Source organism: Carassius gibelio, chromosome A12, assembly GCF_023724105.1.
Source record: "Carassius gibelio isolate Cgi1373 ecotype wild population from Czech Republic chromosome A12, carGib1.2-hapl.c, whole genome shotgun sequence".
NCBI lineage: Eukaryota > Metazoa > Chordata > Actinopteri > Cypriniformes > Cyprinidae > Carassius > Carassius gibelio.
The window spans coordinates 3,595,650-3,610,229 of NC_068382.1; the positions used below are offsets into that span (position 1 = coordinate 3,595,650).

At 36.0% G+C, this 14,580-nt stretch overlaps 1 protein-coding gene across 3 annotated transcripts in view; it reads right to left on the reverse strand.

The window, feature by feature from the left end:
* Positions 1 to 14,580, reverse strand: part of drosha (drosha ribonuclease III) — a 41,191-nt gene continuing 26,611 nt past the window's right edge. For all 3 annotated transcript variants that reach the window (XM_052610784.1, XM_052610785.1, XM_052610783.1), the window contains exons 21-33: positions 14,448 to 14,507; positions 11,988 to 12,087; positions 10,136 to 10,238; positions 8,508 to 8,578; positions 7,899 to 7,943; positions 6,724 to 6,881; positions 6,061 to 6,166; positions 5,710 to 5,851; positions 5,472 to 5,554; positions 3,974 to 4,077; positions 1,440 to 1,532; positions 492 to 538; positions 1 to 308 (exon numbers count right to left, since the gene is read on the reverse strand). In XM_052610784.1, coding sequence (XP_052466744.1) covers positions 193 to 308; positions 492 to 538; positions 1,440 to 1,532; positions 3,974 to 4,077; positions 5,472 to 5,554; positions 5,710 to 5,851; positions 6,061 to 6,166; positions 6,724 to 6,881; positions 7,899 to 7,943; positions 8,508 to 8,578; positions 10,136 to 10,238; positions 11,988 to 12,087; positions 14,448 to 14,507 — 1,228 coding nt within the window. In that variant the 3' untranslated portion in view covers positions 1 to 192. The remainder of the gene's footprint in view (positions 309 to 491; positions 539 to 1,439; positions 1,533 to 3,973; positions 4,078 to 5,471; positions 5,555 to 5,709; positions 5,852 to 6,060; positions 6,167 to 6,723; positions 6,882 to 7,898; positions 7,944 to 8,507; positions 8,579 to 10,135; positions 10,239 to 11,987; positions 12,088 to 14,447; positions 14,508 to 14,580) is intronic.

A 14,580-nucleotide genomic window follows, 5' to 3' on the forward strand; every position in this document is an offset into this window, starting at 1 on the left:
TTTTGATGGTTTGATTTATTTCACACAAAGCTTTACTCTTTTAAAACATACCAGCAATGTGAATTGGATTAACAAACGTTTATACACATTTAAATACAAAACAGAACAAAAGATTCTTGCTTTCCTTAAGCTTACTGTTGTACGACTCACTCAATGTAGCATCCTGCTATTTTCCCTTCACTTTCTGCTTTTCTACCCTTCATCACTATCTCTCTCCTGTCGCTCCTGCTCTCTTCTCATCTCCTTCAGTTCTTGTCGGTACTTTCTTTCAATGAAGCGTTTCTGATGAGCCATCTGAGGAAAGTTATCTGCAAAAGACAAGAGGCAAAGAACATGTAAAACAGAAAACCAAGACTTTCATAACCTTTAGCATTATACTAGCTAATAAAACAAATGAAAAAACTCCACTGTGACACACACTTTATTCCCATTACGTGTGAAAATATTCTACAACCATTTCCATTTGTGAAAAAGGCAACAAAGTCACTCACATTTATCCAGCGCATCCATGGCTGCACCCATCTCAGCTTGCTGAATACTGTCAGGATGAAATTAACATTTTAACATTTTAAGCAACTCAAACAATGCATCTTTATAATTCTAATGAAATGATTAAATGAAGTACATATGACACAACTACACAATGAACCTGCAGCACGGCTCTTGATCAACATCTCTCTCAATGGCCATGTTGAAAATAAAAATTAATGGATGGCCAAAATCTTTTTTCTATGTATTAACATAGCTAAACACATAAGCTTAACATGTAAACAAAACACTCTTAAATGTTATTAATATTAATATAATTAACTGAAAAACAGGTAAACATCCTACAAATATATTTGGGTTTAATGATCATCTTAAAAGGTTTGTATACAGGTTTTCCATATTTAGGATGATTTCACGATTTGCTGGTGTGATATTGCCTTTATACAATAGTTCAAACAACAATTAGCTTATACTGATTAACTTAAATTTCAGACAAAATTTCCAAATACTTCATATTATTACAGGTCTCCCAAAAAAGAAAATAAAACAAAACATTTCAGGGAAGCAACATTGCATATGATACTGAACATATGCCTCTGTGCGTCATCCATGCCAATAACAACTGTAATAAACAATTTAGATTTAATTCCCTTTGTTCCATTACTATAAACATATAAACAAAATCAAAACTCAATATGTAAACTCTCACTGAATAGAAGGTGGTACCTGCTTCACAGAGCAACACATCAGAAATAGGAAACAAACAAATGATAAAAATGTCAGGACAGAAATATAGATTAATGTTCAAGAGAGCTTTTAGCTGGCATACAGCTAGACCTGGATAGCAAGTTCTGAGAGTGTGATATACAGAAGCTCTTTTTGACAGACATTTATAAAAGCAGATATGCAGCGATGTGACAATGAGGGTAAATATCTGGGTGTATTAGTACCTTGGTCCTTTTCCACAGCCAATCCGTTCACCTTTAAAATACACTGCCACTGTGTAGGTCCTGGCATGAGAGGGTCCAACTGTCTGAAGTGTTCTGTAAAACAAGATGAAGAGCATCACAGTTGAGATGAATGAAAACAAAAACAGAGCAATTAAGTGGATCTATGGCCACATTACTCATTACTCAGACCAGTGGCCTTGCATCAGTAAAAGCAAGTAACCATAGACAAGACAGCATACATCCAAAGTTCTGTCACAAAAATCTAGATGGTGCTGGCCTATAAGTTCTGACTCATCCTGATTTAATGACATCATTATTCATATTGAGCAGTTGACAGGTTTATTTTCATATCAGCAGCCAACGAGTTTGCTGCTCAACATTCAAATACTTAGCTAGTGCTTGTTGCAGCAGTTGCAACGCACTTCAGAATCCCTCCACCTTACCCAGCTAAACCTGTATAGATCTGCTGTGGAGTCATTTCATGTATATTATATATAGAGGTTATTTCATATGGTCTATGGGCAGCAGCAGTATTTCTTACATGCTCACAGCAGCACGTCTTACAATGTTTTGGCAGTAGCAAGTTTTGGTACTTGCTCTACAACAGCAGCAGCAGCATAGCAGATCTATTCCGCCAAGACCAAACACATTAACATTGCCATGAATATTACCATACTAAACTCTCAGAGAGCTGTCATGACAGACATTAATGTTAAAGCAAAACATCTACCTTCCTATTACCATGACACTTTGCACCTATTATAAAATACAGCAAACCATGAGCAATCAGAAATGAACAGATCACTTAAATTCATGATCCTGTCTCTGAGCTATGCAGGCAAAGGATGTTCCTTTGACCTTATGGCTTGGCTTTTGCTCTGATATGCATGTTAGACCTTATACAGATAGTCATGTGCGTTTCCAAAACATACATATAGATATCAGGGCTCAACATTAAGTTTTGACATGAGCTTGTCCTTCGAAGTAAATCATTCATTCACTGGACTAAGTAAAAAAAAAAGTTACTTGTCGGGGAGATTTTTTTGTTTGTTTGTAGACGCAAGTGTAATATATTCTGAAGCAATAGTCTCAGTGTTTTATCATGTATTACTTTATTCAGAATATTTGTGATATTTGCCTTAAACTGATAGCTGTTAAACTTTTTTGTTTAAATTTATGAAGGACAATATTTTCGTAACCCGATTAAATGTACATTTACGTCAAATTCTTAAATTTTATCAATACATTAAGTTGGAATAAGACAATACTATTTGGTTGTTACTATTGAAATAAAATCAGTATTAAAAAAAACTGCAGTGGAAATACAGAAACTGCATCGAAAGTGCCATTTAGATGCATGAAGATAAGAGGTTAGTTAAATTAATTTAATCAAAATTGCAAATGCATAAATAATGTTATTAGATAAATTTTTTACTTTTTGACATACAAATATGAAATGCTGGAAAAATGAAGTGATGTTTTAAAACCACCAGGTGGTGGTGGCAAGTCACGGTCTTAAGTGAATCATTGATTCATCCAATTTGTTCAAATGGCTGATTCATTCAATCAATGAAGAAAGTGACTGTCACTATGAATGGCTCACTGACTCGTTCAAAAATGCTTAATCATTCAGTAATGAAAGACTCTTGTGTGCTGCTCTGAGATTTGTGACTGTTCTGCTGTAGCTTTGCTACGGAACTATCTTCTTTAAGCCTGGCTCACGCTACAGGATTTTTAGCCCGATTTAGACCAGATTTCCTCCTCCCGAGAATCGGAGCAAACATCTTGTCAAGCACCTCGATCAGTCACGATGTTCGGCGAGGATTATCTGGTAATGTGAGGTGTTCACCGATCGAATCTCGCACCTCCCGATCTGCTTGCACACAAATCGGGGCAGCCCTGATTATTATCGAACATGTTTGACATTTAGGACTTAAATCGGGATGATGATGACTATATGATTACGTCAGTACTTTCACAGCCAATGCTGTTGTACGGCTTCGTTAGATAGTGGAGATAGAGGAAACTAACAAACACTTTGCAGTGACACAACTGTCTGTATATGTTGAAAACACATCACAACTGTAAGGAGAAAGAGAAGCGCTGGAGTGAAATCGCCTCAGTTTTGAATGCAATACAAACTACCATGCTAAAAAAAAAAAAAGTGACGATTTGTTGCGTGAGATCACGTGAGGCGCTTCCTCTGGCATGATAATCTTAATCAGGGGTTCCCAAACTTTTCCATTCCACGACCCACCTAGAAAAGTGTAATCTATTTCACGACCCACCAAAATATTTGAGAAAAAAAACAAAAACATTACTTTAAGCCTAATCCTACTTAAAAGTTTGATGACAGAAATTAAGTATTTAAGAAAAATAACCATTTTATTAAAGAGTACAACTGAAAAATTTCACTATTATTTAAGTTCAATTTTTTTTTACATACGTTAAAATATGAAACGTCCATAAAAATATATTTAAACTGATAACTGAAGGAGGAAATCTAAGGACATTAATGGACAGAAGGTTCTTACTTGTATAGAGGAATGTCTGGCTCTTTGCCCTCCGTCCGCAGGGTTAGACAACATTGCTGCAGTTGTGATTTTGGATCATTCCAGTCCTGGTTCAAGATAAACTCCTGAAACAATAATTGAATTAATCAAACAGCAGTACATTAAAAAGTTCCTTTTTTTAATATACAAAAACAAACCACTAACAAGATTTTGTTTTAGTAAAAACATATCAGTTTTGGTTTCTTCCATGTCAGTGGATGTATAGGCTAAAACCAGATATGGAAAACATAACTTTTACATGATGATTTTCTTAAGATCAATCCCAATGCTTACAAACTTTAATGCTTACACAATAAGTGGCGACAGATTCACTGGGAATCCTGTTCTAGTTTTTTTTTTTTTACCAGCAGTGCTGTATCAAGAGTGATTTTATATCATTTATGCACTTTTATCATGTTGATGGTGTCTAAATCAGTCTATTCTCAGTTTGATGAATACTGAGAGTTTTCATAGAGAGAGAAAAAAAAGAGCTTTTCCTTTTTGACAAGAGCTGGCTGCTATATTACTAGGGGTGCTCCGATCACGATCGGCCGATCGTTATGCGCGTCTCGTCAGTAAAGCCGGTTCTCTAATCATCCGTTAATTCCATCAGGTGAAGTGAAGTGACATTCAGCCAAGTATGGTGACCCATACTCAGAATTTGTGCTCTGCATTTAACCCATCCGAAATGCACACACACAGAGCAGTGAACACACACACACACTGTGAGCACACACCCGGAGCAGTGGGCAGCCATTTATGCTGCGGCGCCCGGGGAGCAGTTGGGGGTTCGATGCCTTGCTCAAGGGCACCTAAGTCATGGTATTGAAGGTGGAGAGAGAACTGTACATGCACTACCCCCACCCACAATTCCGTCCGGCCCGAGACTAGAACTCACAACCCTTCGATTGGGAGTCCAACCCTCTAACCATTAGGCCACGACTTCCCCGTGCGTGATTTCACATAGAGCAGCTGTTACTACACAGAGCCGTTGTTAACTGAGAAGATGCACCAAAAAACGCTGAAAATGAAGTGGATTTGCGCATCTTCTCTATTAACAACGGCTCTGTGTAGTAACAGCTGCTCTATGTGAAATCACACACCTGATGGAATTAACCGCTGATTAGATAACCGGCTTTACTGACGAGACGCGCATAACGATCGGCCGATCGTGATCGGAGCACCTCTATATATTACCATATTATTTTAAATAATTAGCATACAATGCACAAGATGCTGAAATACCTAAATGATATCTTATGCAAATGTACACACACAGAAGACTAAAAACAGCCCTGTCAGAATTCAAGACCGTGATGACCTTTTTAAATGTCACCTTATTCTTTTCAATGAATGCTATTTTTCACTAGTTTCCACTGACACTGGGCCATTTCATAATCCTTGCTTATAATGATAGAAGTGCTGGAATATAAACGTGGGTTTCAAAAAAAAACAAACAAAAAAAAAACGTTTGCCATACCTTGAGTCGTGGGAAAAAGCAAACATTCATAAATGTGTGCACAAACTCCAGGTCTTTATCTATGTAAAGAGCTGCAATGAATGCTAGGGAGAAAAAGAGACAGAACATTTTGTAGCAATTCAGACAATAAAGCCCAAAATATACTTCAGCCGTCAGCATTCTGCTAAGGTATGTTCCCTGTTCTCGCAATCAAATCAAAAGTCCATTGCAATAATCTGCAGTGTCATGTCACACTTACACTCCAGCAGATCGGCTAAAGTCTTGGTCCGCAAGGCAACAGGACGTTTGGTCTTGTCGTTAGTGATCGCATATTCCTGCATGCCCAATTCCTCTGCAACCTTCGCTTGAGTCCGGTTATTCACCAAGGAGCTGCGCAGTAGCTAAAAAAACAAAAACGTATTAACTTGATACTTCTGGGTTTTATACGGGCTGACCCACCAGAAGAGAGAGGCACAGAGACTGAAATGGCTAGATTTTTTGTACTACAGAGCAGGGGTAACAAGGGAGTTTACTGTAGTGGTCACACTATGCATCATAGTAAGTTAAAGAAAAGACAATAAAATGGAGAACAGATGAGGGATATACTCACTGTCAAATGTCCTTCATGATGGTCTGGGAAGTGGATGAACAGATATTCTGTTGCCACCAGCTGCATGATAGAATCTCCCAGGAACTCCATCCTCTGGTTGTGGCCTCTGCAGACAGATACAGTGGCTGCATGAAGCTCCAGTCGATAGTTAACTAATGCTAAGATTGCTGACACTGTTTTTAAAACGTGGCGATTACGTCGGACCCGCCAGCAAACAAGTGAATGACTGTTTAATTTGATGCATTATGTGCTGCATAAGCTATCTGGGCCATGACAATCTGCTGGATCCAGATTTCTAAACTCTTCAGGGGCCATATGTATAAAGCTCAAAGTAAAACTGTAGTCTCAAGAATTACATACTTTTTCTCTTATTCCTAAACTTAAGAATAACTTCATAAAGGTTAAAAGTGCTAAGGCTCATCTTTCTTTTCCTCTCAAGCATGATCTCCATGTTCACTTATGTCATATTATATGAGCCGAAACAGCCTGACGTATCAAATATAAAACTCAAAAGACACATATGTAAATGGTTTGGATTTTTTTTTTTTTTTACATTTTTAAAATATTTTTTCTAAAGGTTCAATAAACTGTTCTATATATATAAAAAAAAAACAACAAAAAAAAAACATTTTTTACAAAGTCAAGAGGCTCTAGAGCACTTACAGGGTGAGGTGGTTGAAGCCCACCGTTCGCAGAGTGAAGGCCCGTGCGAGGAGACGTACGTGAGTGAACAGCACTCCGATGGCATCCTCAAAATTTGTGAGTTTCTGCAGAACTGGAGATGACTCGATCAACTGCCTGTCTGTCAGTGTCTCCTGTACCTAAACATACAGCAGACCATGAAATATGTGCTTAATAAACTCAAGTATTATATTACTACAATGACCCTTACAGATGGCTACTTTCATTAAATTTTTTTTGTATAAAAATAAAAGCTGAAATATTTGTAGTTTATAATAAAACTTTAAAAAAATTGTTCACCCAAAACCTGTCATCATTTATTCACCCTCATGTTGTTCCAAACCCTTAAGACTTTTATTAATCATCCTTACACAAATGAAAACATAGTAATACTCTCTCATTATTTTTGCCCATCCGTTGAAAGTATGTTAATCAATCTGTACAATCAATATTTTCAAGCTTTAAAAAGTTCACAAAGTATTTTTAATTCAAGTCTTCTGAAGAGACACGATCACTTTACATGCGGAATAGACATAAATTAGGCTATTATTCACATTTAAACAGATTTTAATGCATTCTGTAGCACATACTGTACAAAATGTGTCTCAAGTTCTTATATTTTTTGTTTTATGAAATTTCTCTTTTCTTTTTGAACTGTGAAAATTTTGCCCATGTGAATTTTCAATGGATTAACAAATATGATGAGAGAATACAAAAAAAAAAATCTTCATTTGTGTTCTGAAGATGAATGACAGTTTTACGGGTGTGGAACAACATTAAAGTGAGTAAAGGTTGATGACAGAATTTTAAATGTTTGGATAAACGGTCTCTTTAAATTGCCCTGCACAATTCCATTAATGGATATTTTAGGAAAATACATATTCAAATAAGACTGGATATGGCCATTTAGAACTTGAATGTGCAACGTTTACGGTTTTAGCCACTTAAAATACTAAAATATCACACACACAAAAAAAAAAAATACTGCAAACTAGTATTTTAATTTATTATCATAATCATAAACCAGTAACAGTTCTACTGTTTAATGCACTTTGCTATTCTTCTAGTTATTTACCTAGGCAGCTGATGAAAGATATATATATAGGTCTTACACTCTTGCATGACATTTGAACATTTTAAATCAATTCTGCTCACACCTGTAAAGGATGAGGTGGATAGTTGAGCCAAACGTCCTTCAGCTCCTGCAAGACAAAGAGAGAGGAAACAAACTGAATACCACACGACAGTGTTTGAGGAGAATAAGTGTAAATGAGGGACAATTCAGACTTTAAAAAAGAAACATCTTTATAATGATTCACCTGTTTTATTTTTATTTTTTATGTGATACCAAGGACTTTTTTTTTTGTTTTAGGCTAGTCAATTCACTTATTTACTAATGACAGCAAGAGAGCCAGATCATAATAAATGACATTTGTGCTCTTTATATGGTCACTTTACTTTTCTTCACATATCCACCATGACCAAACATGTATGCTGTTATATGTTATATACTGCAAACATGCTTATTTTTACTTCTTATGAAAATATTTTAACACTATAAATTGTATTGGGGAAAGTGAAAATCAAAACACAGAAATTACTTCGGCAGACAAAGGTATTATAATTTATATTTAAACACCATGTTAGCTTTAAATGTAACATCTTTATATTGGAACACAACACCTTTTATTTTACTTTTATATAGGCTCACTATAATATATCTAACTGAAATATGTCCTACAAACAAACATACACCCAAAACTCACCTCACTGCTGAACAGCAGTCTCCCAAAGAGTTGCTTGGCTTCCTCTAAACCACCTTCTATGTAAACAGCGCCTACAAATATTAAGAATAAAGACTTAAAAATAAACTCACATTCAACAAATAAACTACAATTCAACAATTTGAAATCACTATGTTTCTTTTTAAATGAGAAATTATGCATTTATTAAGCAAGGACACTGTATTATTGTAATTATCTGGTTATTGTAATAAATCATCACTAGTAGCCTGTGTTATTTTTAGAGGCTTATTGTCCTTAATAATGCTTTTTTCACATCAAACATGTAAAGTGCTCTCACCAGTGACTTTATGGGATATCTTAGTCTAGTGGTTCTCAAATCCAGCTCTGCACATTTTGTATAACAATCAATTCATATCATCAGGACATTTTGGTTGCACCTCGTTAGGGTTATTGCATAGCTGAAGCAGAGGTATGAACAGTGTTTTTTTTTCCCGCTCACCGTGCCGGCACGAAAACAGAAATCACACCATGGGGACATGCTGTGTGGCATGAAGCAATGGAGGCTAAACAGTTCTGGGTTTAGGTTATATCAATGCCTATAGGCACAGAGAAATCTATTATTAAGTAGTAGAATGTATTTGGTACAACACAGACCCTCCCTGGATCAGGACGTCGCTCCAAACTGGATGAAAGAGCAAGGTGGAAACTTGTCAGAGAAGCGACCCAGAGGCCTACAGCAACTTTGAAGCAGTTGCACGAATTTATGAAAAATAGTGGTTCATTGTGTGCATGGGACGACAATATTACACTCAAATGTGTATTGTATGGGAGGGTTGCAAAAAAAAAAAAAAAAGCCACTCCTTAAGAAAGGCCCCATGCAGTCAGACTGAGCTTTGCCAAAACACACTTTAAAGATTCTGAGGCACACGTGACTGACCGCTCGCTCGCACAAACAGGTGGAAGAGGGATCAGTGTTACTCTCTACACTGCACTCAGCCTGAGGGATTCCTACTACTTCAGTCATTGAGGAGTCATGGAAAACACATTTTCCACAGGAACGGTATAATGGAAATCATTAGTGGTTTTAAAACGGTGACATTTTCAAATCGCAGTATACCTTGAAACCAGTAATCGGCCCATGCCTAGTAGACTTTTTCTGACATGTTGAAATGACATCTTTCACTTTAATGTTATAAGTTGCACTGAGTAAATACAGCTGGATAAAACAAAAACTGTGGCCATCTTCATTTCAGGCTGCAAAGCAACAAAATGTGATTCTTTTAAAGGGGGTGATTCTTTCCTATAGCCACTGTAAATCCTGTTATTTAACTAAAACTGTTGAAATCACACAGTGTGTGCCTGGCTTAAGTGAAACATAAAAGAGCAGTAGATCCCTAGGACCAGAGTTAAGAACCACAGTCTAAGGCCGTCTTTGGAAACTGCTGGAAGTCAGATCATACAGCAACTGAACAAAACACATACCTAGGCCAATATTTAAAGCATTCAGTAAATTTGTTCTTACAAAACACAAAGTAAGTTTCTAAAGCTATGCTTGCAACATAAAAAATAAAAAATAAAGATCAGACCTCAGTGAGTTGCAATACAGTATATTAAACAAAGACAGTGAGAATACATGATAAAGCACTAACCTATCAGGGCCTCAAAACAGTTTGCCATGGCATGTCGGAGGTCTGACTCCCTGCACAGGTCAGGGCCGTGGGCATATAACATGAACCGATCCAACTCCAATTTCTGTGGATCCAAAACAATGATTAAAAACAACAACAACAAAAATTTAACCAAACAAAAACAATGACTACTAACATCCAAAAACACAAAACTCTGTTAAATATATAATACAAGAATATAACTCATCAAAACAGTGATAAAAATTATGCAAATGTTTAAATCGACCTAATGTTACTGCTTTATATATATAGTAAAGCCAGTTATCTAATCAGTGGTAAATACCATCAGGTGCGTGCTTTCACATGGAGCAACGGTTACTAAACGTAGCCGTTGTTAACTAACAAGCTGTGTAAATTCAAGCTGATAATGAATTTGAATTCGCGCAGCTTGTCAGTTAACAATGGCTCCATGTAGTAACAGCTGCTCTATGTGAAGCACCCCTACAGAGCTGTAATTTTTGGTTGGGTGAACTATAACTTTAATAATTCATTTTCTTAATTTTCTTATTGTTAATATGAAAAAATAAAATGATTTCTTTAATGAAATTATACTCTAAATAATAAACTAAGACTGCCAGGTGGTGGTGGTAAATGTCTTAATGATTAAGTCAGAGGCATTTATTCATTCGATTGATTTGTTCAAATGGAACGATTCATTCAGGAGTGAAGTAAATGGTTCTTTATAAATGGTTCATTGAATCATTAGGCTTGTTCGACTAGAAGCGGATCATCACCATCATACCGGTCGGTGTGAGACATCAAAGAACTGCAAGAGCTCGGAGAGTAGATGACTCCTTGTGCTTTTAAATCACTCTCACGGTACTTTGATGTCATACACCGATCGGTCTGTGCAGCATCACTTCAAAGCCAACGCGTCTATAGCCCCTTTCACACTGCACGTCGGACCCGGTAAATTGCCGTAACATTGCTGGGTCGCCTTCTGTGTGAAAGCAAACACGTCCCAGGATTGATTCCGGGACTGATCCCAGGTTGGGGACCTAGTAACATTGCCGGGTTCAGTCCCAGAACGAGCACTGTGTGAACAAAAGCCAGATCTAATGCCGTGTTCGTAGTGATGACGCATGTTTTCACACAACTCTTTTACCAGGTGTTTTAAAGGAAGATCAACGTTCGCAACGAAAAAATATGCGAAAACTGTAATGAAGCAGAGATCAGTTGGTTCCTCACTTTCCGCGCTGACGCTGAGATCGTTCGCTAGCAACAGTGAAAGTATAACATGCCTAACGTTTTCGATTTGTACATTACACGTCACGCCCTGATGTCACGTGTCTTTACGGGACCTTTAATAATATATTCCGGCTAATCACTGGCAGTGTGATAGTGCAAAATCTAGCGACCCGGGACACATTACCCGTGTATTTGCCGGAATCGCAGTGTGAAAAGGGCTTATGGCCAATGGTTCAACACACTAAATGGTTCACCCAATTAGTTCAAAACGTGGATTAAGAAATGAAATGCCGCTGTGGGTTGCTCGGGGATGAACAGTTCTGATTTGTCTTTATATTTTGGTTGGCAAAATGTATCAAAACAGACAACATTGTGTCTAAAATAACATAATATTAACTTCTTAATGAACTGTTGTACAGGATGAGTATCACATTTGCACTCTTGTGATATTGCACTTGGCCTACAGCTCATGTGATATTACTTAACTATGTGATGTAAATATGAGAATCTCAAACGTGCGTTTTGTCCCTTATTTTGAATTTAAGTTAATAATCTTTAAATTAACAGCCCTAATATATAAATATAAATATAAATATATCATCATCATCATCAAGTAAATGGTCACCTTAGCAAGCATAGCAAGATGCTGATTCTGAACAATTGCTGTGCGATATGTGGCGAGTCCTCCCTCCTCCAGGTGTGGGAACAGGTAGTAGAGATGCACACTGAAAGAAATTAAAATAAAAAGACAAATATATGACTACAATAGGCTAACGAATGAAAGCTTGAGATAACAAAATCCTGTTATATATAGAGAAACAACAGATTTTAAATTTAAAAAAAAACTTCAAAAGCTAATCTCAGTAGAGGTGTAATAAAATAGATACACATGAGTATCACAATATTTTGTTTGCCGATACGGTATAGATTCTCAAAAAACGGAATATCGATATTAAAAAAATAAACAAAAAAATTATACAAGATTTCATGGCAGTTATTTCATTTTGAGTTTATATCCCGACTGCTAGATGGCAGTCTACATCTCTGAACAAATCCTGAGTGACAGGAAATACTAGCATTAGGCCACACCACTAACGTTAGTGTTAATATAGTTCGTTCCTAGTAAAGAAGAATGAAAGAATTGTCCCAGTTCCCGTGTCGGTGTACAAAGTTGAAGGGTGCCGTCATTTGAGCTTTTATGGTAACGTCCACTACGGGAACGTGGCGCGGACGCTGCCTCGGTTCTGCTGCTTGCTGCGACACGGGTGAAAACACTCATGCCGGGCACAGCCATAGAAAGTAGTGTTGCCCTGCGTTTGAGCTTGCTCTCATTTTGGGGGAGTTTTGTGCAGTTGGTGGGGTGCTCGCATCACAGTTTCAGCGATTCCACTCAGAACAAATACAAACGGAAAAAACTGTGAAATCCAAGTGGAAAGGTTCAACATCTGGGTTTATTTTATTGTTTTACAATTGTTTCGTTTTCTTTAGGAATCTTGTAAGCACTTTATTTTACATTGATAGTAAGCAGATGCAGTTATTTTATTCAGACCAAATAATATGTTACAATTATAAACTGAAATTTTTGCTTCAAAATGATGTGAAAATCATCTTGTTTACTCACTCATGGAAAAAAAATAGATTGATTAAAATTTTCTAAGAAACTTTTTGTTTGTAAAGGGCATATGCAAGTAGGCATCAACTTTCATGAATACATTGTGATTTACAACTGAAAAGACAAAGGCCTGCATAATAAGCCTTTCAATCAGGTTTGTGTCTGAGAGGGAAGAGTTAAAAGAAAGAATGCGAGGACAAAATAAATGTATATATTTTTATGTTTGTAGTTTATTTAGAATATATTATATATAATATATAAATATATAAAAATAATTGAGATTCACTTGCAAGTGCAGTTAAACAGTTTATTAGGAACAATCAAAGCTGACTTTTAAAGCTGAATTTTTGCATCATTACTCCAGTCACATAATCCTTAAGAAATCCTTCAAATATTCAGATTTTCTACTCAAAAAAAAAAAAACACAACAACAAAAAAAGTTATTATTATTAATGTTGAAAAGAGCTGAGGATATTTTTTCAGGTTTTTTTGATAAATTGAAAGAGCAGCATTGTTTGTAACATATATTGTATTAATCGTTTTTATTTATCATCAAGTGTGTGGTAAATAAAAAGTTTTAATTTCTATGTATACACCGACTCCAAGCTTTTGAATGGTATAGCATATATTGTTAAACTTTGAGTAAGACTGGATGAAAATTTAGCTTTGATCACAGGAATAAATTTAATTGTAAAATATATTTAAATAAAGCAGTAATTTTAAATAGTAAAAATATTTAATAATATTACTGCTTTAGCAAACTGGTATTGACTGGCATTGTGTAATGTTGAAATATATAAATGAACATCACTTAACAAGCATTTGGAAAGTGTATATTGTTTATGTGCTCTTAAACTAAATGATAAACTACATTATTAACATTACTATGATGGACACTGATACTAGTTGTGCAGTAGAACATCTAGATGATGTTAATTAAACTTCATAACGTTTCACTTGATAATACATTTAGATAGGAATTATAGTTGGTAAAAAGTCTAACTAGTAAAATGTGTACACGTTATGTGAAACCTAATAAATGGATATAAATATAAAAAAAGACTTACTCGTGTTTATGATCTCTGCTGGATTAAGTGCTTCATTCTTTTTTCTGAGGAAATCCAAAACTCAGGGGAAGGGGTATAAAATGGAATTGGGATTGGGCCTAAGTCTTATTCCTCTCATCGCGAAGCAAACAGTAAAATATAAAATAACGCATATATGCGGGGATGGACTCCAGGTGGTTACTGACAGCTTTCCTAAAAACATATCTTATTCCTAAAATAAGAAATATCCTAATATATCGCCTTGCTTACAGTATCCCAATGTATTGTAACATATCGTATCGCAACCCTGTATCGTGATACGTATCGGATCTCCAGATTCTTGGCAATACACAGACCTAAATTTAAGTGACACATGCTTTATTTACTGACAGATTTATAGCACTGTTGAAAAAGTATAAGATCTCACCTGGTCAAGAACTCAACAACTGCATCACCAAGAAACTCTAAGCGCTCATTATGATTGATTCTGTTAAGAGTACAAGAATCACTTACTTTAGTTATGTTTCTACTGCCTTTTTAAAATGTAAAAAAATCATAAA